The 25,514-nt window shown below is 38.4% G+C and overlaps 2 protein-coding genes across 2 annotated transcripts in view; both read left to right on the top strand.

The window, feature by feature from the left end:
• Nucleotides 1–4,311: 4,311 nt before the first annotated feature.
• Nucleotides 4,312–25,514, top strand: part of LOC311088751 (tripartite motif-containing protein 16-like) — a gene marked incomplete at its 3' end in the record, with an annotated part of 38,970 nt that continues 17,767 nt past the window's right edge. Inside the window, exon 1 of the mRNA XM_084123031.1 lies at nucleotides 4,312–4,933. Within this exon, the coding sequence (XP_083979157.1) occupies nucleotides 4,355–4,933 (579 nt within the window). The 5' untranslated portion in view covers nucleotides 4,312–4,354. The remainder of the gene's footprint in view (nucleotides 4,934–25,514) is intronic.
• LOC311088646 (tripartite motif-containing protein 16-like) lies at nucleotides 5,323–6,804 on the top strand (the record flags this gene model as incomplete). Its single annotated transcript, XM_084122892.1, has 4 exons — nucleotides 5,323–5,337; nucleotides 5,528–5,681; nucleotides 5,832–5,879; nucleotides 6,119–6,804. The coding sequence occupies 4 exons, from the start codon at nucleotides 5,323–5,325 to the stop codon at nucleotides 6,802–6,804; spliced, it is 903 nt and encodes a 300-aa protein (XP_083979018.1).

Genomic DNA, 25,514 nt, shown 5'->3' with positions numbered 1-25,514 from the left:
CCGTTGGGGAGGTTCTTTGTCTTTCTCAGGTGAGAAAAGCTTACATATTAATGAGCTGCCGCATAAGGCTTTCTAACACAAAACACGTCGTAAAATTTTTAAATCAATATATTGTCTTCTCTGAATGAGCAGTCAGGGTGATTTTCACATTGTTTTGGAGCAAATATTCTAGGCTACGTGATACAATTTTCAAAAGTCTTGTGAAGAAATAATCAGTATGGGTTTCATGGCCTTATTTCAGTGAGATTTTTTTTTTTGTATTTTCACAAACCACGCATAAATGTCATTATCTCAAAACTACAAACTTTTACATACATGCTGTTGATATATTATTGTAGCAGAGTTTGTGCTGAATACAGTGTAATCAGACTTTATCCATGAAAATGTCACAAGTAACAGAAATAACCAGAAATGTCAGAGCATGTCAGAACACCTCCAGGGCCCAGAAAACAGCTCAGACCTCAGAGGGTTAATCTTCTTTAAGCGCAACGGAGCAACTGTGTCTAAAGTGCTGGAAAAGAGATATTTTGATATATTGAAGATATTTTGAAAAATGTCGGTAACCAAACAGTTGATGGACCCCATTGACTTCCATAGTATTTTTTTTTTTCCTACTATGGAAGTCAATGGGGTCCATCAACTGTTTGGTTACCGACATTTTTCAAAATATCTTCTTTTGTGTTCAGCAGAAAAAATAAATTCATACAGGTTTGAAACAATTTGAGGGTGAGTAAATGATGACAGAATTTTCATTTTTTGGGCGAACTATCCCTTTAAGCACCAACACTTCAAAAGAATTATATTTGAAACTAGACTTCTTAGTAATTTTGAAAGTATTACTATAAATTACAGCAACACCTCCCTCTTTGCCTTTCAGACGAGGTTCATGTTTATAACAGTAATCTTGTGGGGTAGACTCATTTAAAGTAATGTAATTGTTTGGTTTTAGACAGGTTTCTGGTAAGTAACCAAAAGGTAATAAAGTTCTTAAGAGTTTAGAAATATCTTGCACACAGGAGGGTGTGTCTTCCAGGCAAATGGCCTTCTGCTCTCAAAAGGTGTGTAACAAATACGACTTTGGGTTAATTTGAATTAGCTCAAGAATATAGGGAATTTTGGAAATATTAATAATTATGACTCATGGTCATAATTCATAAGTCGCATGTCCATTTATTTTATCAATTATAGAGATTACCTTGTTCTGTAACTGGTCTAATCGTTATTCGTCCTGCGAATAAATGTAAGATTTTCACAGTTAAGAAGGGGTATCCATTTACAAACTCCACGAAAGTTTATGTTCTGGCCACGGACATCAAACTTTCTAAGTTTATTAATTAAAACTACTCAAGTAGTCTATATATCGAGCTTTGTAGCTTATAATTGGATCTTTTAAGTTTCATTGACTTATAAGGTGGATTTTCAAACACAGAGACAGTGAAAAGTATTTATGAATTTTAATAAATGCAAAACTAGAGATTATATGAGCTACGAATATAAACGTACGTAAAAATGCAAACAATAAAACAAACACACATATAACCAAACAATAACATAAGTGATCAGACTGAAATGAAATGAAAGAAAGAAAGAGAAGAGAAGAGGAAACTAGTAATTATTACATACAGAAACCTAAGTTCACGAGACTCCTGGAAAGCAGCTTTCAGAGAGGGTTTTAAAGTTACTTGCATGTTCGTTCTCTGTTCGGGCAAGGCTGAGGCAGGAAGCGAGGGTGGTGTCCTGTTTTCCGCTGCGTCTTCCAGTGTCGCGGGAAGTTTAAAAAGGCTCACTGAAATGTAACGTTACCGAGAAAGTTCGTGTCCCGGGATGGGAGAGGCCGGAAATCTTGGCTTCTAAGAGGGAAATCTATGACTCGAACATGCGTTTGTTCGATAGAGAAGGCCAGGGCCTTCTTCAGATGTTCCTGGGAGAAGCGCTGCGCCGGGGCGGCAGCAGGAGATGAGAGAGGAAGAGCCGGAGAAGAGCAGGGATCAGAGAGATCGATGAGAGAAGAGAGCGAGGAAACAGGGTCTCTTGCTTTTTAAAGACATCTGTTTACGCCCTGTTTTCGGTGACAACAGCCAATCAGATCTTCTGATCTGTAGCGGGAAGAAGTCTTCTTTGTGTAAAGAAAAACACGCCCCCTTGTACCATATGTCTTATGAGGGAAAGGATTCATACTTAGAAATATGATATTTCCTGGAACAAATGCATATTATTGTACTTTGCAGTCAAGATTCGTCTCCGTGAGATGGAGAGGATTACAGAGATATCAAAAAATAGAATATAGACATTGTAGCAATGCACAGATACATTATTATGCATTAGTATAGGCATTTTAGTTCTATTAATGTTACAATAGGACATGTATGCTTTCCTATGGTTTACACACTTCTTAACACAAAAAGGGATATATTTTAGTACATTTAAAAGCGACTTTATTGGTGAAAAGTCTTTTTCCTGTGGTGGGTTTCTGTTTGAAAGTCCACGAGTGTGTGTGTGTGTGTGTGCGTGGAATGTCATGAGGTTGTAAAGTCACAGGGAGTCCATGCTGAAATGGGGGTTTTAGAGGGGATTGTCCAGAACAGGGTTCCTTTTGTGACTAAAATGTCCCTCTGGGGAGCAACAGATTGCAATTTTGACTGTTCATAGTAGACTTAGCGGCACCATGCACAGACTGTTGTTTAAGGAGACAACGAAGGATGTGTTTGGAGACAAGGATTTACTAATTGGAACAGCATGTGACCGCATGTCAGGCATTGTCGCTACAGGTGTAACCTCTAAATGCAAATTCCCATTGTTAGCCATGTGAAAGAAGTTTCTGTCTATATAATGAAATGCAGCAAGAGGCTCGGGTGAGTCTGTAACCCAGCCCAGCCTGTGATGCGAAGTGTAAGCAAAACACTGCGCATCATGTATTTTATAATGTCAAGGTATTGCATCTTCTCTCTTTATTCCAGAGCATTTGAAGTTTTGTATCTTTTGTCTTTGAACTGATTATGAAATTGGCATGATACATTTACCTGACATAATAAATTGTAAACATTTGATTTTATTCTAACTAACTCTACTGTAATTTTATTCTAACTGGTTATTTTCATTAAAGCGTTAAAAAGAATAGTCAAACATTCGCTCACATCTAATGATGCACAGATATCATTAAAACCTTTTCATTTATGGAGTCAGATGAAATAATGAGGTTATTACAAATGAAAATGTATTTCATATAATCAAATTACTTTGCCACAAGGAAAGACAGTAACGCGCATTCCTTCACCCGCTGATCGGAAACTGCCATTGGGCCGATTGAGACGGATTTATGGAGTTCATAGTAGAATATGTTTTTCTTTTACATCTAGCCTTAAACATGGGTAATTTATTTTAGAAATCATTTGTGATTAAAGTTTGAGATTTGTAGTCACTCATGATTTAGTTGGATCATTTGTAAATAACCCTCAGTTATTTTAATTAGTTTTGGAGATTAATATAGAATTCTGATATTATTTATCATAAATCTATAGTTTCTTAATATTAGTTATGTGTGTATTATATTTTGGAACGTTACTTTGCACTCTAAGTTATTTAACCTATAGAGATCTTTATTCTGAAAGGCAAACAGATCACTCGCGCAAGAGAGCACGCATACACAGAAGATCGCTGACAGACAGAGACACAGAACCATGCGGTCACGGATTCACTGAACTGAATTCGAGTGTTAAGGACACTTTTAAGTGAATTTAGGCGTCTAGTTGCTGTTTTATTTTTGTAGTATTTTGTATTTTTTTGTCTCTGTTGTTTAGCACCTGGTTGGAAAGGAGTACAAGGTATTCATGTATATTTATGCAATAGCTTATCTTGTCTTTATGATTGTTTTTTGTATGTGTTTGTTTGATTTATGAATAATTTTAAGTTGTTTGTGATAAATGATAGTATTTAGTAATTGTGTTGCTATATATTCTACTGTTTTGTATCATTTATATGAACGTGAATTATTTACTGTACGTTCTCTTATGGTGTTCTGAAGGTAATAAGGACAATAAACATACAAACATCAGTGAGAGAGCAAATTTCCTTTATTCAACCCTGCTGCTACAATTGAACATCAAAGTGTGGTTTGAACACCCCGCCCACAGCTATTTCTGGAGAGACACAACAGTTTCATTCTAATTGTTACTGAACACACCTGAATCAAATAAGAAAGGAACCTGATTTGCAGACTTGCAGATAAACCTCTTTTACATGTCATTCAAACACAGAACAAGAAAAACAGGAATCACATTCAGGGAATCACATTCAGAGTTCAGGTAAACTGAAGTGCAGTTGAGCTGTTGTGTGTTTGTGTGTCTCGTGCAGTAAAATGGCAGAAGCCAGAATTTCAGTGGATCAGAATGAGTTCCTGTGTCCAGTGTGTCTGGATCTCCTGAAGGATCCAGTGGCCATTCCCTGTGGACACAGTTACTGTAAGATCTGTATTACAGGCTGCTGGGATCAGGAGGATCAGATGAGAGTCTACAGCTGTCCTCAGTGCAGACAGACCTTCAGTCCAAGACCTGCTTTAGCTAAAAACACCATGCTGGCTGAAGTGGTGGAGAAACTGAAGAAGACTAAACTTCCTGCGGACTGTTACGCTGGAGCTGGAGATGTGCAGTGTGACGTCTGTACTGGAAGAAAACACAAAGCCATCAAGTCCTGTCTGGTGTGTCTGGAGTCTTACTGTCAAAGTCACCTTGAACAACATGAGAGTTTGTTTAAAGGAAAGAGACACAATTTGACTGATGCCACTGGACGACTGCAGGAGATGATCTGCCAAACACATGATAAACTCCTTGAGGTTTTCTGTCGCACTGACCAGAAGTTTATATGTGTGCTGTGTACGATGGACGAACATAAAAACCACGACACTGTATCAGCTGCAGCACAGAGGACAGAGAAACAGGTATGAAACTACACACTGATGAAATAATGTTGACACTATTTATATTGGCACCATATGATCAGGAAACATCATTCACACTGCAGACGTCACAGAAGTGAACAGAAGCTGCAAGTGGACTTTCACTGCGGAGCGTATTTGAGCTTCACATTTAACTTAACAGAAAATATGCTGAAAATACACCATAAACATTGATGAAAACAAACGTTTGTTAAACAGGCTTTAAAGGGGTTATGAACTGAGAAATCTAATTTTCCTTGAGCTTTTGACATACAAGACGTCATCATACTATAAGAATGTCCTGTAAGTTTCAGAACTGAAAACTTCCTTGTTAGTCTATAAACAGCTTTTATTGTAACCAAGCGCAGAAGAAAATAAATGCCTACATCATCATGGCAACACTGTTGGCACTGGCGTGTTAGTGAGATCAGATTACATGGAGAGAAGATGCAGGATCACTCGACTAAAATCAACATTATCTTCAAAAGGATCCTAATGCTAGAAATGTGGTTATTTATTTTAAACAATGTGAATTTCTCATTTGGGCATTATTTATTTGTATACAAGGTGATGGGCTTTGATTTCTATTTTCTCTAGAGTTTCCAGTCTCTCTCAGCTCCTCCTGAATCTACAGACGTAAATGACAATCCCTTCAGTTCTCTCTCCTCTTTTGATGGCGTGAGAGAATCTGTCCGTCAGCTGAGAGACAAACTGGAGGATTTCTGCAAAGAGAAGAAGATCTCTGACAGAGGTAAAGTCCTGGAGATTCTGCTCTCAGAAATGATCCTCCATCATCTCAGATCATGTAGAAGATCATATTAGAAATGTCTTAGGAACGGATGCAGGGATCATTTTCTCTTGACATGATAATCACACTCTTCATGTCTGTTGATTTCCACAGTCACTTTCTCCAACATTGTTCCCAGGACCAGGAACGACTTCCTACAATGTAAGTCACTGAGAAAACAAGCAGAAAAACTCACTGAGTGTGTTCATGTTCTTCCTGGAGAAGTGAAAGAAAACATGACAGAAGAGTTTTAGAGTTGATCATGTAAATGATGATTTGCTCAGGATATCTGGTAAACTGCACTGAGACACTGATGATATATTGAACATGAAGAGTTCAGATACATTAAAAGATCAGACCGATTTATAATTCCTGATTCTGATGTGTTTTATCTCCATCAGATTCCCATCAGCTCAATCTGGATCTGAACACAGTGTATAAACGCCTCCGTCTGTCTGAGAGGAACAGAGTGATTACTGACACTTTCCCAGAGTTTCAGTCGTATCCTGATCATCCAGACAGATTTGATAATGCTCAGGTGTTGTGTAGAGAGAGTGTGTGTGGACGCTGTTACTGGGAGATTGAGTGGAGTGGTACTAAAGTGTTCATATCAGTGTCATATAAGAGCATCAGCAGGAAGGGATCAAGTAATGAGTGCTTGTTTGGACATAATGATCAGTCCTGGAGTTTGTTCTGCTCTTCTGACAGATACTTATTCATACACAATAACATATATAGTAAACTCCCTGTAAAGCCCATCAGCCGTAGAACAGGAGTGTGTGTGGATCACAGTAGAACAGGAGTGCGTGTGGATCACCGTAGAACAGGAGTGTGTGTGGATCACCGTAGAACAGGAGTGTGTGTGGATCACAGTAGAACAGGAGTGTGTGTGGATCACAGTAGAACAGGAGTGTGTGTGGATCACAGTAGAATAGGAGTGTGTGTGGATCACAGTGCAGGAACTCTGTCCTTCTACAGCGTCTCTGACACGATGAGCCTCATCCACACAGTCCAGACCACATTCACTCAACCGCTCTATCCTGGGTTTATGGTTTATTATAATTCATCAGTGAAACTGTGTGGATGAATCAGAATAGACTGTAGAGATATTCTACCCATAATGCTTTGAGCTGCATGATAAATCAGTGACGGTCACACACTGGCTTGACTACACAATCCAAGATAAGAGGCTTGACTCAGAAAGACGATGAACACTAACATTTAATAAACACCAGCACACAAACATTAACACAATTTCTATTTTAATTTATTTATAAAGCACAATTAAAAACAACTGCCATTGACCAATGTGCTGTACGAAATGAATAACCATTAAATAAAATACAGACAAAGACATAGTAACAGTGACAAAGTAAACAACAAAGCATAGAAAGACAGAACTCATGAATTATAAGCCAGATCAAATAATAAAAAAAAATAACAGATTTAAAAATAGATATTGTGGGAACAGTTCTGATTTGAACAGGACATGAACATCAGATGACTGAGGGTTTAAATACACTAGATAACAAGAGACTGAATGAAGGACCGGTGATGGTGATAAGTTGTCATGGTTACAAACAGGGGTTGCTATGGAATAATACTACAGCTGGACTTCTGTCAGTGAAATAACATGTTCAGGTTCTTCAGTCGAGCGCTAGAGCCGTATTGGTGGAGTAAACGATGAGATCCCACTAAACTCCATAATAAAACTCAGAGCACGTTTAACACCGTGTCCTAACCAGACGCGATGCGATAAGTGTCACGTGTGGTTTCAGGAAGACAGAAGTTCCAACACAACGTTTAATGATAAATATCCACAAGGCATGCAAACAGGCAGAGTAACACACATAGGGTAATAGTGATCGGACAGAGAATGAATGTGAGGGACCAACTTATACAGCAAACACAAATTAGGATGATTAATAGAACACAGCTGACACATATGAACTAATAATGAGGAGCGGGAAAACTGAACAAAGGAAAACATGATGAACATGAAAACAAACACCAGAAGAGACGCGACTACGAGATGGGTCAAAATCAATCAAAATCTTGTGGGCGGAGTCTCTCGGCACCAGAGAGTAATCTCGCAAGAAAAGTGCTACGTACATAATCAAATTCACAAATATTACACCAAAACATTATTAAAAATACATACAGTTACTAAAACAATCTTTGTCAAATAATACACTTGTTTGTTCAAAGTTTAAACGTTCTTGTTTCCATTTGTTTAATTTTAAGATCTGAGGTGAATTTTTTTTATTGTTGCTTTTACAGCTACAAAGCTGGAGCACTAAATGATGTTCAAAGTCACATTACACGCTTTTAACATTAAATAAAGCACATAAACAGTCCCTGAGATTATCATTGCCACACTTTGTGTTTGTTGTTCCAGCGCGACGTCGCAGAAAAATAGAAACCGTTTCTAAAATAGAGTCGTTGCGTGTCGCCGTCGCGGCTGGTTAGGACAAACACTCTGATTAACATGGAAAAGACGGCTTTTTTCGTGTCGCGTGTAGTTAGGACCATAGATATCATAATAAAGGCTAGATGTCTTGTGCGCGCTGCTGGCCAATGGAGGTCGACGTCCGCACGTGGCGGCCATCTTGCCACAGTGTGCTCGCTCACTCGTTTAATGGTGCATGTACTTTTAAATAACCATAACTTGCTCAATTTGCTACCGATTTTCAAACGGTTTGGTTTGTTATAAACGTCAGAGATGTAGTTATGACACTGCATACATACACTGCATACATATGAATAATTATAACATACATGTTCAAGCATTCGGAATTATAGCCAAGTTAATAACGTTTGTAAGAAACCAAACCATTTGTAAATCCGTCAAGATTTCAGCGAGATAAGAGGATTTGTGTGCGTGCTGATCACTCACCTTAATTCACAGCTTCACTGTGACAAGATGGCCGAACGGTGATGCCGGAAGTGACTGCGCTATAAGACATCTAGCGTTTATATATGATATCTATGGTTAGGACACGGTGTAAGGATGAGTGAGAGACACAAGGCGAGAGAAACGGAGAAAAAAACAGGCAAATCAGTCTCACAGTTTGTCGATTAATTCCGGTGCAAATGAAGAATCTGAGGATCTCAAACCTGTGTGTGTGTGTGTGTGTGTGTTAATTCAACCATACATCTGTGTTGTGTTTTAGTTTCTTAGATTTGAGTTTAGAATAATTTATAATCATTAGTCATGTATGTAGCTGTCATTTGATTTACACACTTTATCATTTATTTATTTTATTATTATTCATGTCATTTAATGTTTTTATATTTAATATTACTTATTATTTCCTGAATCTTCTGATTGTGGGGTGTCGCGTGTTTGTCTTCATGAATAAGAGATCAGAGGAATCTCTCAGTTTCAGGGTTTTATGGGATGTTGTTTTGAATCAGTCTGGAATAAACACACTTGTTGTATTTGTGCTGGTGTTGAGTCGATTACAAAAGAGTCAAGAGTGAAACAAGCACCACTTTAATTTACAGCCTGCAATGTCACACTGACCCTGTTCTGACTCCTATCAGTGTCTGTGCTTTGTTAATGTTATGTAGCGACATCTGGTGGTATTTTGAGTCATTGCGCCTGTAAGGAGATCGTCAACAGGTGTACATGCAGACTGAATGCTCCACCACCAGCGTTATTTGTCTATCCTTGGAATAGATCCATCATTTTACAAAAAAGAAAACAACCAAGATTTCAGTAAAGAAAACACTCCTGGAGTCAAGCCTACTGAGTCTTTTTGTTGATGTTCGCTATCTGTCTAACAATACAGTGACGTATCTGCCAGGACAGAATAGACCCTGTAACTACATGAACAAGAGTGTATTTCCCCAGTATTTAAGCAAAAGTTGCAATATGTTTAGTTTTACTTGCCTTGAAACACAGAAGCCCAAACTTAATCAGTGCACTTTTGCTATCAAAAAATTACTATATAAATGCACAGATATGTACCCCATAATTTAAAAACAGCCTTTAATTATTGGTACACTATTATAACAAATTGCTCCCAAATGTAAGGTTGTTGTATCATATTAGAAGAATAAGTGCCCCTTTATTTCTAAAATAATATAAAAGTATAAAAATACTTACAGTATAAATAATTTGTTATTTTGTTACCCCTTCATCCCCCAAACATTACATATTATTCCTACACATTCATACTGTATATTACTCGGGCTGTAATCTAAAGCGTTACTCTTTTGTCTACTACAGTGTTTTGATTAGATCCTTACATAACTTTTTAGTAGATGATTACATGTATAAAATTCTGATTAATCTTATTGGTTATGGTTACATCATTTACTAAATTATTTCATATGCTGGATCAGTGACTGCTGTAAAAACATACTATTTACATCTAATAAAAAAATGTTTTGGTGCTCTGGTCCCTGAAAGCACCCTCTCCTTGACCATCATAATCCAGGAAGATTACACTTCTCTTCTCACGGTCAAACCTGTTCATAACACAGTTCATAACATCAGACCTGCAGGTGTTTATCATGTTGACGGTCAGCATTGATTTAAAGTCACATTGGGACACGAGTTCTTGAGGAAGAAGTGAGACCTCTGCCCTGTAGCGAAGTTCAGGAAAACTTGATTGTTTTTTATATACAGTATATATTTAAAATTTATAATTTTGAAATAATTATCTTAAAAGCTTTCATAAAATCAACAGTAGCAAGACTGACACTGTTCTAATAAACCCAAAGATTAAATTTACTAGGTTATTTTAAGTGCTTCAGTTTTCTCGTTGCTCCTCATTCATATCAATAGCAGAACAAACAACAGATAATGAACATGATTCAAGAAAAAATCATAACAGAAGCTATCAAAACAGAACACATCACAGTAATTAAGCCTATTCAGACATTTTTACTTGGACAATTAGGGTAGATTCGTAGCTCACATTCGTAGCCCACCTAAACTAATGAGATGGGTGAGCCTCTCTCTCACAACACTTTTTGTTTATTTGTGGAGTGTCGGACGAGAGACAGACTCTCAGATCATTCTCCACATTCAAACGAGCCCTGAACTACATTGCAGCCAAAGTGGAGAATGAGGACTCCCAGAGATAAGTGGTAGGAAATGGGAGAAATATTGTCATGGGCTTGGCAGTGAGTTCAGGATACTCATGTGAGAGGGAGGTCTAAAAGCCTGCATGAGGCCTTCAGTGTCCCATCACAGGATAAGTCCAACAGCTCTTCTTCTGTGTTACCAGCAAGGCCACTTGTTGCAGCTGAGGCAAAAGGATCCAGTCCCAAGTATCCGTGTTCACATCCTAGAAGTATGAGCTGAAACTGCTTCTCTCACTATAGCTACAGACAGGCTGTTTGTGTGGAGAAACTCTGTCAGTTGGGGACAAGGGTGTAACTTTGGTTTGAGAAGTGGGGGGGATACAAAATGGGGGAAAATGTTTTCGATTTGAATCCCATTCCCTGCATGTACATACATTTAGGGACTATGGTGATACAAAATCCAAGAAATAATTTGATTATAATGATAAATTCTGCCAAAAAGAATAGTAGGCTACTAAACTATGTATAAGAAAAAGATCATCTTATTTTCTTTATTGTTTAATAGGGGCTGATCGCCAAGACTTTAGAGAATCATTTTATGAAGTCAAAAATGTTAGCCATTAATGTTTTGTGTGTAAATAAAATTTAAATAATGTGAGGCTCATTTTCCACTGTAATGTAGAAACAACATAAATACAGTATATTTTAAATAATTGTTTAATGGCATCTTTTTATGGATGAAGGCCAGTATCACTGATATTAATATAGCAACTGATGTCTCGATGAAAATAATTTTCCCCCCAAATTTGAAACATTTATTAGGCTTCAACAAATATAACAACTTAAAACAAACCTCACATAAACCCATAATAAATGTCATATTAACCTGTGCCTTTCCTGTCTAACAGGTATAAATATACAGAAATTGAATATGGTTATCAAACAGTCCGCACTGCAAAAATCATAAATTAAAAATGAATTTATTCATTTAAATAAATTAATTAAAAATATTATTTTATTTGATTAATCTGTTCTTTAGTCAAGAGCAGTTAGTCATTTTCTCTGTTCCCTTTGTTCTTTGGTTAACTTTACTGACAGAGAGAATTAGGGTGTATTCACACCAGGAAAGTCCGCTAGTTCACTTGCTTTGGTCTGGACCAAATACAATGTTGATTTTGTGTGTTTGGGGTGGTTCGCTTTCACACTGCCCTTTTTGCAAGTGAGACAAAATTTGTAAACAAAACCACACGTGTGATGAGGTCGTCCATTCACTGGACAGAAATTCTCAAGCAGGAAAAAGCAGGAAGTGAAAAAAACAGGCTAATCATGGAGATCTTTCTTGTGCAATTTTATTCTTTTACTGATTTGGTGTTATCAGCTACTAACGCAGTATGAAGACGCTTATGAGCATCCTATGACACAATGTCATCTATACGATGTTGTAATTAGGATTTTGCGAAGACGAAGATGTTCTGTGAGACGGTTCTGGCGGAGAGAGCATGCTCTTAACTGATGAAGTTCAAACATTATTAAAAACCAGTGAACAGTCAGTAATAAAATAAGAACAAATACACAAATTACAAGCAGAGATGAATACTAAATAACAAAGTTACAAAGTCTAACAGTAGTATTCAGGTACAGAAATTAAGAATTAAGCCAAATGTAAAATAACACAATTTTTTCATTGTAGAAATTAAATAGTTAGGGAACATGTCTATAACTCAATCTTGTTACCTCCTTCTCAATAGGTCTGTTTGCTTCATGAAAGCTTTGATTTTGTCACAAAATGAACAGCAGTGACCATTGAGTTCAAAAGAACAGAAAGTCCCCTTAAATCAGGGACAGTGAACCACAACAACGAACTGAGCCACACTGGCAATGTCTGATTTGTCCAACTGAAGAGAAAACTGCTCACAGGAACTCAATCTATCCAGTAGCTGTGACTGAACGTCAGCCGAGAGTTCTTCAGTTCTCCTCCTCATGGTGTCATTGGAGAGAGGTATAGATTTCAGTTTATTAGCTGCCTCTGTGCCGAGAATAATTTCACACATTTCAAGTATAAGTTCTTGCACAATTGTGAATGGTTTCTTATTTTTAGTTGAGACCCCCAATAAGAAGCCTTTTGTGCTTTTTCTGAAGCTGTGGCCTCGGTCACCATCTGTGTTTTCTGGTGGACGTATTCCTTGCTCTTTCAAATGAAAAAATCCTTTGTTTTGCCGTTATATTCTGGGTGCTTCGTAATCAGACAACGCTTTAACTTGACAGGCTTCATGGCTTTGTTTATTAGCACCTGAAGACACAAGACGCATTTTAGTCTCCAGTCGCTGTTCTCAATAAAACTCAATATAATTATCACTGTATTTAGCTTCACTTGTGGAATTGAAATGTTTCTCTATGCTCACTCTGAGTGAAGTAAGTGGTTTATGACAGACTATTGGTGTCACAGACTGACTGTGACCCAGGACTTTTATTTTGAAGGGATTGAGCATGGGTATGTGCACACAACAAACACTTTATACAATAAGGGTTTATTACATTTCATTCAGTTACCAAGTTAACTTAATGTATTTCGAACAGCTACACATACCTTCTGGTGCACCCTTCACTTGCCAAACCAGTACACAAGACCTCATGATGCCCCTGGGCAACAGGTCCACAAGATGCCCCCTTACAACCCATTTTAACAGTTAAGCTCTGTTGTGCAGCAAATTAGACAAAAAGTTTAATTTAATTTGATTAAAAGATAAATTAAATTATGCCTTCATTTGATTGCCAGAAAAATTAAAATACACAACACAGAATTTCTGAAAAAACAAAAACAAACATTTAATAGAATTGATTCTTATTATTGTTAAATCATTGTTCAGTCATTGATTATTACAATTTAATTAAACCATTAAAATGGAATCCAGAAAACTTGAAACAGAAAACACAGAATTTGGTAAAAAAAAAAAAAAAAAAAAAAAAAAAGTTTTTCATAGGGCCCTAATACATAAATAAAGTTTCTTATCAATTTATAAGAATGAAATTGTCAAAATTAAAATGACACTTTTGTAGAAAAGAACATTAGAAAAAACATAACTCTTTTATAAATTAATTTTGATACATTTAATTAATTATTTATAAATCTTTTATAACAACATCTGTAGTTAATGGGCACCTGCTCACTGGTGTAATGTTACATTGCTTGTTTTGATCTCCAGTAGCAGTTTTAACATTAAGTGAAATGGCATCTGACGCACAGAAGCCAATGGCACATGTTGCTATGCTTAATGACGCATCCGGTCATCATTGGCATGTGCCAAGTGATAGTGTGCCACTGACATTGTCGCAAAACACTGACACTGAGTCGTGGAACATGTCGCCGAATGTTGTGACACCTCCAGTAGTGACTGACAGATGAGTTGAGCAGCTATACTGTAATTGTGACACAAAAATCCTGACCTAAATAAATAGCCTAATTTAGTGAAATTTTAAAATAAATGTCAATTTTACATTTACATTTATTTATTGACATTTATTTTAAAATTTCACTAAATCTTTTCACTATTTAGGTCAGGATTTTATGTCACAGTTACATCAGTATAGCTGCTCAACTCATCTGTCAGTCACTACTGGAGGTGTCACAACATTCGGCGACATGTTCCACGGCTTGAAGTCCGTTAAATTTACCGGACATATTGCTCGCATTGTCATAGCTTTGTCCACGGCAATTTGACATGTCCATCCCCAAGTCTCGCACAATTACAGAGAAATATTTAGCCTGTTGGATTTCAGCAGCTATGATGTTCTTGGTTTTCTCGCCCATTAATGAGATGAACTCTTCACAGATTCGAGAAGACAAGTAAGAGGGCTTACTTTTACCCTTCTGTCCATGCTTCTTTAAATGTTCTTGTAAAAAAGGGGTCAAACACAGCAATCAGTTCAAGCAAACCAAGATAATTCCCGTTGTGTGGTGATCCAATTTTTTTCGTCATGCCCTCGGAATGGAAGCCCCCTCTCTCCCAAAAACTTGACAACAGCTACGACACGCCACGACCTCCTTCCAATAGTTTTGTTCGGCCTCTATCTGCCGGCAAATCGAAGCATCCACTGTAGGCAGGTGTTTCGCTCTGTTCAATAAAGCAACCATGTGGTGTTGGTGATCAACGCTCTTTTCGTGTTCGGATATCCTCTCAGGATGTTTCCAGTCACAGAAGCCGGTTGACGGGGAGTAAAGTAGCTATTCCCTAGGCACAATTTCATTGTTTTGGAGACGAGAATGTAATAATTAATTTATTAGAGAACGTGTTCTTCCCCCGATTCCACAATCTTGTACGGATGCGGGATATTTCGCAGCCCGGTTTTGATAGACTCCAGGCCCGCATTGTATACACTCTTCCCTCATTCGCTCTGTGATGGGCCACCAGAAGGCTGGATCAGCAGGAACAACGTACCGATGCTCGGTTTCATCATCCTACTCCGCCTGGGTGGAGCTCGGGTCTAGCCGCTGGTTGACGGTCTCCTCTGGTTGCTGAGGCTCATCAGGTGCACTGCTGCTTTTTTGATCAGCAGTGTCTTCACTGGCACTGCTTGATTGTTCAGCAGAGCTAACATTTATGTTACCATTAGTGCTGCTAGCTTTCTGCTCATACTCGGTGATGGCGCCGGCGCGACATATAGAGACTATATATTTGTGGAATTTTTTTTGTCAAGTAGCTAAATGTATTCTTTCTTTGTCTTGTTTTAATTTTCATTTGGCACTGCCACTTAGTTGCTGCCACTTCTCCATTATATCATTGTTTTGTGGCGCTTTTTGCTGTCTGCAGACGAATTCATGGTGTAACCATTGTGCGTGTCACGCCCACTCAGCACAGATGTAGTAAGTGCTTACGTAAAGCACGAAAATAATAAGAACAGAAAAACAATTAAAAAATAAAATAGAACAAAAAATCACCAGATAAAAAAAATAAAATAAAAAAAACGCTGGTTAGTTGGTGCCCCCTGGAGTCTTGGTGGCACACGCCCAGTTGCCCATATGGTTAATCCGCCCTTGCCAGTACACAAGGAAAGTAGCCATATTTAAACTAGCATGTGCTCATGGGAGATTAATCCATCTGATTCTGACCCTATGGGGGAGGGAGGGAACCTAGTATGTATGTTTTCTTCTTATATGTTTTGTCTTTATTGTTTTGAGCCCTTTAAATTGTATGATGTATGATTTAGAGTTGAATGTCATGACAGTTTGTTTGTTTATGTCTTGTCACTAATTTGTAATTTATAGGTTTCTCCCTAAAATGGTATTTTCCAAAAAATAGGAGGATCTAAGGCCTATAAAAGAGACTTCTGGAAACTTCTCTTATGCAGGCATACTACCATCTTATAAGGGTAAGTCTGAGGGGTCTGGGGTGAGTTCAACCTCTCAAAGCCATGTTAAGATTCTGAAGTCTACCCACCCTAAACCCAGATCACCTGTTTCCACATCACAACTCACAGTTCAGCAACAAGTTGTGTGTTTTAATTGTGGAGAGCCAGAACATACTAGGCCAGAGTGTCCGTTGAAAAAGCCCAAAACAACTAGTCTTTGTTATGTTCTAAGGCCAGTGCAGACATTATTTTCCACACATGACACAGAGCCAGTTATCACACTTTTGTTGAATGGCAAACCACTTTTGGCTTTGGTTGACACCGGATGTGCTCGTACTTTGATACGAGCCAGATATGTACCCAGAGATAGCTGGAGTGAGGAAGAAACTGTGCCTGTTTGTTGTGTGCATAGTGATAGCTACCTACAGCTGAAGTCAATATTGAGGTGCATAACCAGCCATACCTGATGAAAGTTGGAGTAGCCCAGAATCTGCCATATCCTGTTCTGTTAGGCACAGATTTTCTGGTTTTGGCCGAATTGGTGCAGGGAACAGCATGGTGTGGTGTAGTGACAAGGGCTCAGGCCAAGCAGAAAGTACAATCTACCCTACCATCAGAAACTGTTAAAGCTCTGCAGATGATGCCTTTTTGCTCAGAGGATCGTGTGCTAGCAGAATCCAGACCTACTGAGGAAGCCAGAATGCAGCAGCGTAGAGAGTGGGTAGAAGAGTTAATAGAGACCTCAGAAACGGCAAGAATTCAGACAGAAGAACCTGAACTGTCTGAGACATTGTCACTCAGAACAATCTAGCACAGCTCCAACAAGAAGATCCCACCTTAGCTGATTGTTTAAGCATGTTAGCGAGAAGGAGGAGAAGAAGAAGAAGAAGAAGAAGAAGAAGAAGAAGAAGAAGAAGAAGGAGGGGAGGTGTTACCACTTTGTCAGATGGGACATGTGTTGAAAAACGGACTCCTGTACAGAGAGAGTAAGGAGGAGGGAACACAGCTGGTTGTACCCAAGACACAGAGGAGGGAGGTGTTAGCAATAGGACACTCTATCCCCTGGGCAGGCCATTTGGGGTTTATGAAAACATTCATGAGGACCTCAAAGAGGTTTTATTGGCCAAGAATGTACAGTGATGTTAACCCCCTGAGGTCGGCAATAACGCTGGCGTGATCTGCTCGCTTATCAGGGCAAAAGAGACTCAAAATACTCTTTTGAATTTGATCTTACATACTTGTGTTATACATCAATCGATCCTGTTAAGTGTGTATTTTTTTTTTGTGTATACTCACAATAAAAACAAAGTGTTGTGCGTTTTGCCAAATAAAGAAAAATAAACATGAAGCTAGTTCTGCCTTCTCTCTGTCAGTTAAGTCCATTCTGAAACGCGTCCGAAAATGAACAATAACTCAGTGAATACTCAGTCAAACAGTCACACAGGCATGAAGCTTGAATTCTCTTCTTTTAAATGAAGTAATTTTTATAAAAAACTAATATTCTAAGTTTATGTAATATGTATGAAAAGAGAGAGATGTCAGTCGTTCTCATCTCGGCTCATTATGTTTTAATGTGACCCCGCCCACGGAGAGCGCGCGCTATTCAAACGCAAATGATCTGAGGTGATCCATGCAAACCTGTGAATGCCCACATCAGCTGGATAACACACACCGCGAGTTCACTTTCAGAGTCATGTACTTTACGACGCTGTGAGGAATAATACTATCTTGATAATAATCCTGGAAAATTTACCTCAGAAGTGCTGGAAGTTTCATTTCGAGGAGCAACGGATCCAGCTGAGGAATAGGTCAGTTTTATATTTGCTTTGTTCTAATCGCAAGTGTCTGTACATACAAAAAGACTGTTTAAATATCAATCGCGTTTCTGTGTGTGAATGAATGAACAGCTTTTAGCAAACTCTATTGCTATACTGAGATAAAAATCGACTACAAAAATCGGATAGATTATAAAGTTTTTACTGTAAAATACTGCCACATTAAATAAGCTTATAATGTTGCCAATTTCTGCTCATGTGTTATATATATATATATATATATATATATAATATTTTGTCAAAAATAATCAACTAAAATGAAATTATAGTGTTTGTTCCAATGTAGGCTATATTCAAACTAATGAATCCTTAACTTTGAAATATGTGTGATAAAATGTATACTTTAGTTTTTACAAAGAAAGATTACACTGGAAATATTGTTAAAATTTTAATGGTTGTAATTGTATAACCTTTTTAATAAAATAGCAAAAATATATACAAGGATAGATGTAAACAAAATCTTAAAAGGTCAATATAAACCTTCTCTTTAAATAATTTTTATTGTGTTTTAATAGTAGCACATTTGGGTAGAGAATATATTCCAAAACTTTCTGAAAATACAGTATGAGAATTAACTGCACAATTACTAGAAATGTTTACCTTGGATATTATACAATTTGCAAGCACAATTTGTGAAAACAACAACAACAACAACTGTGTTTCATATTGTCCTTGCATTCTTTCCTGTGGCTCAGTGACACACCTGAATGAAAGACTCGTTGTCTTCTCAGGTGTGAACCACTCAATATTCATGATGGTGTCATTGGATCGTTCACGCCCACTCGCATATTGCCTTTCCAAACAAAAAGTGTCTTACAAAATTTAAATCAATGTATTGTTTTATGTGAATGATTAGGCAGGATGATTTTCACATCATTTTGAAGAAAAAACTCTAGACTCTAGACACATATTTAGTATGTGTTTTGTGGCCTTATTTCAGAAACTTTCATTTTTAGTTTTTTCAATAACCATGCATAAACATTATTCTCTCAAAAATACAAACATGTACATACATGTTGCTCACATATTATGGTAGCCCTGTTTGTGCTAAATAGAGTGTAATTACACCTTTGCCATTAATATGTTTATAAGCAACTGAAAAAGGCACAAATGTCAGGGCATGTCAGAACATCTCAAGGACCCCAAAAACACCTTAGACCCCAGAGGGTTAAAGAGTATTGCAAAACATGCCCTGAATGTCAACTTACTGTTGATCGCACACCTGCTCATGCTCCGCTTATACCATTACCCGTTGTTGACACACCCTTTAAGAGAACTGGAGTGGATATTGTTGGCCCTTTGATCATGATTTGTTGTTTGTTCTGCTATTGATATGAATGAGGAGCAACGAGAAAACTGAAGCACCTAAAATAACCTAGTAAATTTAATGTTTGTGTTTATTAGAACAGTGTCAGTCTTGTAACTGTTGATTTTATGAAAGCTTATAAGATAATTACTTCAAAAATATACATTTTAAATATATATACTGTATGTAAAAAACAATCAAGCTTATAAATACACTTGTCACTCCGCTGCACACCTCAGATCACTTCCTCCTCACTCTCAACCTCAACCTGCCTCAGAACACAACACACACTCCTCCACAGGTCACCTTTCGGCGAAACCTACGCTCACTCTCACCCTCTCGCCTATCCTCTTTGGTCTCATCCACACTTCCTCCACCTGATCAGCTCTCAACACTACATACTAACAGTGCAACTGATACTCTTTTCTCCACTTTAACATCCTGCTTGGGCAACTTCTGCCCCCTTTCCTCCAGGCCAGCCCGCGCCACACCCTCTGCCCCCTGGTTATCTGATGTTCTCCGCAAACATCAATCTAAACTCAGGGGTGCAGAGAGGAAGTGGCGCAAATCGAAAGATCCTACTGACCTTGGTCTTTATCAATCCCTTCTCTCTTCCTTCTCTGCTAATATCTCTACTGCTAAAATGACTTACTATCACAACAAAATTAACAATTCTTCTGACTCTCGCATGCTTTACAAAACCTTCTACTCTCTTCTCAACCCTCCTCCTCCTTCATCAACACTAACAGCAGACGATTTTGCCACATTCTTCATAAATAAAACAACCACCATCAACGTCCAATTTACCAATCCACAAACTGAGACACACATTTTACCAGCTAACACACACATTCTACCCTCCTTCTCTCTGCTTTCAGAAGCAGAAGTCTCCAAACTCCTCCTTTCCAATCGCTCTACCACCTGTCCGCTTGATCCTATTCCTACTAACCTACTTCAAGCTTTTTCTTCCTCAGTTGTACCCGCACTCACGCACATCATAAAGACCTCTCTTCACATGGGTACCTTTCCCACAGCATTTAAGCAGGCTCGGGTAACCCCACTGCTTAAGACACCCACTCTAAATCCAGCACATCTGGAAAGTTACAGACCGGTATCCCTTCGTCCATTCGTTGCGAAGACACTTGAACGAGTTGTTTTCAACCAGATCTCTTCCTTTCTTACACAGAACAACCTCTTGGACAACAATCAGTTTAGTTTCAAAAGCGGACACTCAACTGAGACTGCTCTGCTCTCAATAATTGAAGCTCTGAGACTGGCAAGAGCAGCCTCCAAATCCTCAGTTCTCATCCTGCTGGATCTGTCTGCTGCTTTTGACACAGTTAACCACCAGATCCTCCTGTCAATCCTAAAGATGAAGGGCATCTCAGGAACCACATTCCAATGGTTCAAGTCTTACCTCTCAGGTAGGTCCTTTAGGGTGTCGTGGAGGGGTGTGGTGTCTAAGACCCAACATCTAGCAACTGGAGTGCCTCAGGGCTCAGTGCTTGGACCACTTCTCTTCTCCATCTACATGACATCACTAGGATCTGTGATTCAGAAACATGCCTTTTCCTATCACTGCTACGCTGATGACACACAACTCTACCTCTCATTCCAGCCTGACGATCCGACGGTAGCTGCTCGCATCTCAGCCTGCCTGACAGACATCTCTGGCTGGATGAAGGACCACCACCTTCAACTAAACCTTGCGAAGACAGAGCTACTTGTGGTCCCGGCCAACCCAACACTTCATCACAACTTCACCATCCAGCTAGGCTCGTCATCCATAACTCCATCAAGGTCAGCCAGGAATTTAACTTCACGGACCACATTGCTAGAACTGCCCGGTCATGCAGATTTGCCTTGTACAACATTAGGAGGGTCAGGCCCTTCCTATCAGAGCATGCTACACAACTCCTTGTCCAAGCGCTTGTTCTATCCAGACTGAACTATTGTAATGCTCTCCTGGCTGGTCTTCCCGCTTGCTCTGTCAAACCTCTGCAACTGATCCAGAATGTTGCAGCTAGAGTGGTCTTTAACGAGCCGAAGAGAGTGCCACTCCTCTCTTTTTTTCCTCTTTGGAATTGCACTGGTTGCCAGTTGAAGCTCGCATCAAATTCAAGTCACTGACATTTGCCTACAGAACAACCACTGGCTCTGCTCCCTTTTACCTAAACTCATTACTTCAGACTTATGTGCCATCCAGAAACTTGTGCTCTGCAAGTGAACGTCATCTTGTGGTGCCATCTCAAAGAGGCACAAAATCTCTTTCTCGGACCTTTACCATGACTTTTCCCTGCTGGAGGAATGATCTAACTAACTCAACCAGAGCTGCTGAGCCCATAGCCATTTTCAAGAAACGGCTGAAGACGCATCTTTTTCAGCAGCACTTGATCCAGTAATCAAGTTGTTCAGCAGCCAAGCAGCCATGTGATCCAGTAATCAACTTGATCCAGCAGCCGTATCACCCAGTAGCCCAAGACTGAGCCTGGTTAGTACCTGGATGGGAGACCTCCTGAGAAAACCAGGTTGCTGCTGGAAGAGGTGTTAGTGAGGCCAGCAGGGGGCGCTCACCCTGTGGTCTGTGTGGGTCCTAACACCCCAGTATAGTGACGGGGACACTATACTGTCAAAGAGCACCGTCCTTCGGATGAGACGTTAAAAAAAAACGAGGTCCTGACTCTCTGTGGTCATTAAAAATCCCAGGATGTCCTTCGAAAAAGAGTAGGGGTGTAACCCCGGCATCCTGGTCAAATTTGCCCAGTGGCCTCTGTCCATCATGGCCTCCTAATCATCCCAATATACTGATTGGCTTCATCACTGTCTCCTCTCCACCAGTAAGCTGGTGTGTGGTGGGCGTTCTGGCGCAATATGGCTGCCGTCGCATCATCCACTTTGAGTACCCAGAAAAGCGCTATATAAATGTAACGAATTATTATTATTGCTAACACTTTCTCTTCTATTCTATTTATTTAAAAAAAAAGAAAAACTGAGAAGGGATATAGCACTTGCATTTTGTTGTCCTACTGTTAGTTTAACCCCCTGAGGTTGGCTATCGCGCCGGCGCGATAGGCTCGTTTTTTTCCTTATCAGTGCAAAAAAAAAAAATATATATATATATATATTCATTTTTATCTTATATGCTTGTGTTATACATCAATCGATCCTGTTAAGTGTGTATTATTTTTGTGTATACTCACAATAAAAACAAAGTGTTGTGCTTTTCGCCAAATAAAGAAAAATAAACATGATGCGAGTTCCTCTCTGTCAGTGAAATCCATTCTGAAATGCGTCCGAAAATGAACCATAACTCAGTGAATACTCAGTCAAACAGGCATACAGACGCACAGGCATGAAGCTTGAATTCTCTTCTTTTAAATGAAGTAATTTTTATAAAAAACAAATATTCTCTGTTTATGTAATCTTTATGAAAAGAGAGAGATGTCAGTCGTTCTCATCTCAGCTAATTATTTTTAATGTGACTCCGCCCACGGAGAGCGCGCACTATTCAAACGCAAATGACTGAGGCGATCCGTGCAAACTGTGAATGCCCCCATATCAGCTCGAGAAAACACATCAAGCTTATACAGATCATTGTACTTGTTTACACCGTCTCGCAGCGCTGTGAGGAATAATAATAATAATGGAAAATGTACCTCAGAAGTGCTGGTATTTCGAGGAGCAGATGCAGCTGAGCTGAGGAATACTGTAGTAAGTTTTTTTCATTCTCAAGTGAATCGCGTTTCTGTGTGAATGAATGAACGGCAGAGATGCGCTGTTTACCACAGCTCGCAAAAAGACAGTTTAAATTTGAATCGCATTTCTGTGAGTGAATGAATGATCTGCTTTTAGCAAACTGTATTGCTATACTGAGATGAGTAAAAATCGACTGAAATATGTTGAAATAAAATGTATTTGTATAAGCAACGTATTAACCCCCAGAGGTCGACGGTATCGCCGGCGATACCAGCTCGCTCTTTTTTTTATCAGTGTAAAAGAAACTCATAAATACTCTGTTGACTTTGATTTTCCATAGGAGTTTCATACATCAATCGATTCTGTTAAATGTGTATTATTTTTGTGTATACTCACAATAAAAACAAAGTGTGGTGCTTTTTGCCAAATAAAGAAAAATAAACACGAAGCGAGTTCTGCCTTCTCTCTGTCCGTGTAGTCCATTCTGAAACGCGTCCGAAAATGAATCATAACTCAGCGAATACTTCTCACACAGGCATGTGAGTTATGTCTTTATGAAGCTTGAAATCTCTTCTTTTAAATGAAGTAATTTATATAAAAAACAAATGTTTTCAACTCATGTAATCCGTTTGAAAGCAAGGAGAGGTACCGTTTTTCCTTCTGCCTCATTATCTCTATAATCAGCTGCGGCCGCCCCGCCCCCGGCGCGATTCACATGTAAATAGTTTAGGTGATTTAGTATGCATCGCATACGCCCCCCGATCAATGCCATAAAAACACAGTTTCTATCAGACTTACTGATAGTTCATCGCGTTTTGAGTATGGCACGCTTCTCCGGTAATAAAGATGCCATTCAGATGATTCTGGACAGCGAGGAAGAATGCATGATACCGGGTTGTTTCCTCAGAGGAAGATTGTAACAGACGATGAACGGCAGCATATTGAAGAGCGAATTCCGCCGAGGACACAATTTCGGAGTAAGTTTTACTTAAAAGTCTTTTGTCTTTTATTTTTCGTGTTCGCATTTATGAGGAAAAAAACAATATTACGTGACAGTTCTCCATTATGGACGCGAGCGCTCTAAGCACTAAAAAGACTTTCAAACATTCACAGAGACCTCAAAACAGAAAGTACAAATCCTTTCTTTAAAACGAATTTCGTTTTGTATCAATTGTATCTTAATTTTAATAATTTTTTCATTAACAAATTTCCTGGATTTAAAGTAAATATAGGCTAGCAATCACAACATAAGGTGCTTGAACTGGAGATCATTATGAACCAGACCGTAGCCTACTCGCCTCACATGTCTAAAAAAATTTGAAATATATTTACAGAAAGCTGGTTCTAAACAAAACCATCCAAAACAAAAAAACTATGTAGCCTAATAAATGTGCATTTCTCTGGTGCGTTCACTAGCCTACTGCGAAGATCGCGCGTCAATAGCCTATCATCAACTTCTTCTTTGCCAGAAGTTAAATTTAAATCGCGTGTGTGAATGAATGATGATGTTTTAGCAAACTGTATTGCTATACTGAGATGAGTAAAAATCGACTGAAATATGTTGAAATAAAATGTAGGCTATTTGTATAAGCAACGTATTAAACGGCAAATTAACAATATGCACTAATATTTCATGAAAACAATGTTACAGTCAGGCGAAATATGAAAGACAACATTTTGTTTAGTAGATTTGGGTACAGTTTTTACTGTAGAATATACTGCCTCGTCAAATAAGCTTTTGTTTAGCAATTTCTATATATAAAATAGCCTACTATTTTTGTCAAAAATAAAGTCATCAACTAAGATGTTAGCTGTTCCAATGTTGGCTATATTCAAAGTAATGAATACATAGATAAAATGTAGGCCTATAATCTTTTTTTTTTACAAAGAAAGAGTACACTTGAAATATTGTTGAAATTGTAATTATTGTTGTTGTAACCTTTTTAATAAAATAGCAAAACATATTTACAAGATAGATGTAAGCAAAATCTTAAATGGTCAATATAAGTCTTCTTCTAAATATATATTTTGTCCTTGCATTGTGGCTCAGTCAGTTTCACACCTGAGTGAATGGCTCATCATTATGCAGAGTGGGTGGGACATTGTATTTCTCAGGTGTAAACCACTCCTCGTTCACGCCCCCCTCGCATATTGGCTTTCCAAGCAAAACCTGTTTTACATCAATTTAAATCAATGTATGGTTTTATGTGAATGATAAAGCAAGACTATTTTCACATAATTTTGAAGAAAAAACTATAGGCGACCACATCCATTAGTCAAAAGTCTTATTGCCACATATTTAGTATGTGTTTTGTGGCCTTATTTCTGCAACTTTCATTTTTATTTTTTCCAATAACCACGCATAAATATTATTCTCTTAAAAATTCAAACATATACATGCATGTTGATCAGATATTTTGGTAGCCCTGTTTGTGCTAAATATAGTGTAATTACACCTTTGCCATTAATATGTTTATAAGCAACTGAAAAAAGCACAAATGTCAGGGCATGTCAGAACACCTCAATGACCCCAAAAACCCCTTAGACCCCAGAGGGTTAACTGCTTCTATTGTTCTC

Source organism: Abramis brama, assembly GCF_963993115.1.
Source record: "Abramis brama genome assembly, chromosome: 8".
In the NCBI taxonomy this organism is placed as follows: Eukaryota; Metazoa; Chordata; class Actinopteri; order Cypriniformes; family Leuciscidae; genus Abramis; species Abramis brama.
This window is presented reverse-complemented; position numbering and strand designations above follow the sequence as displayed.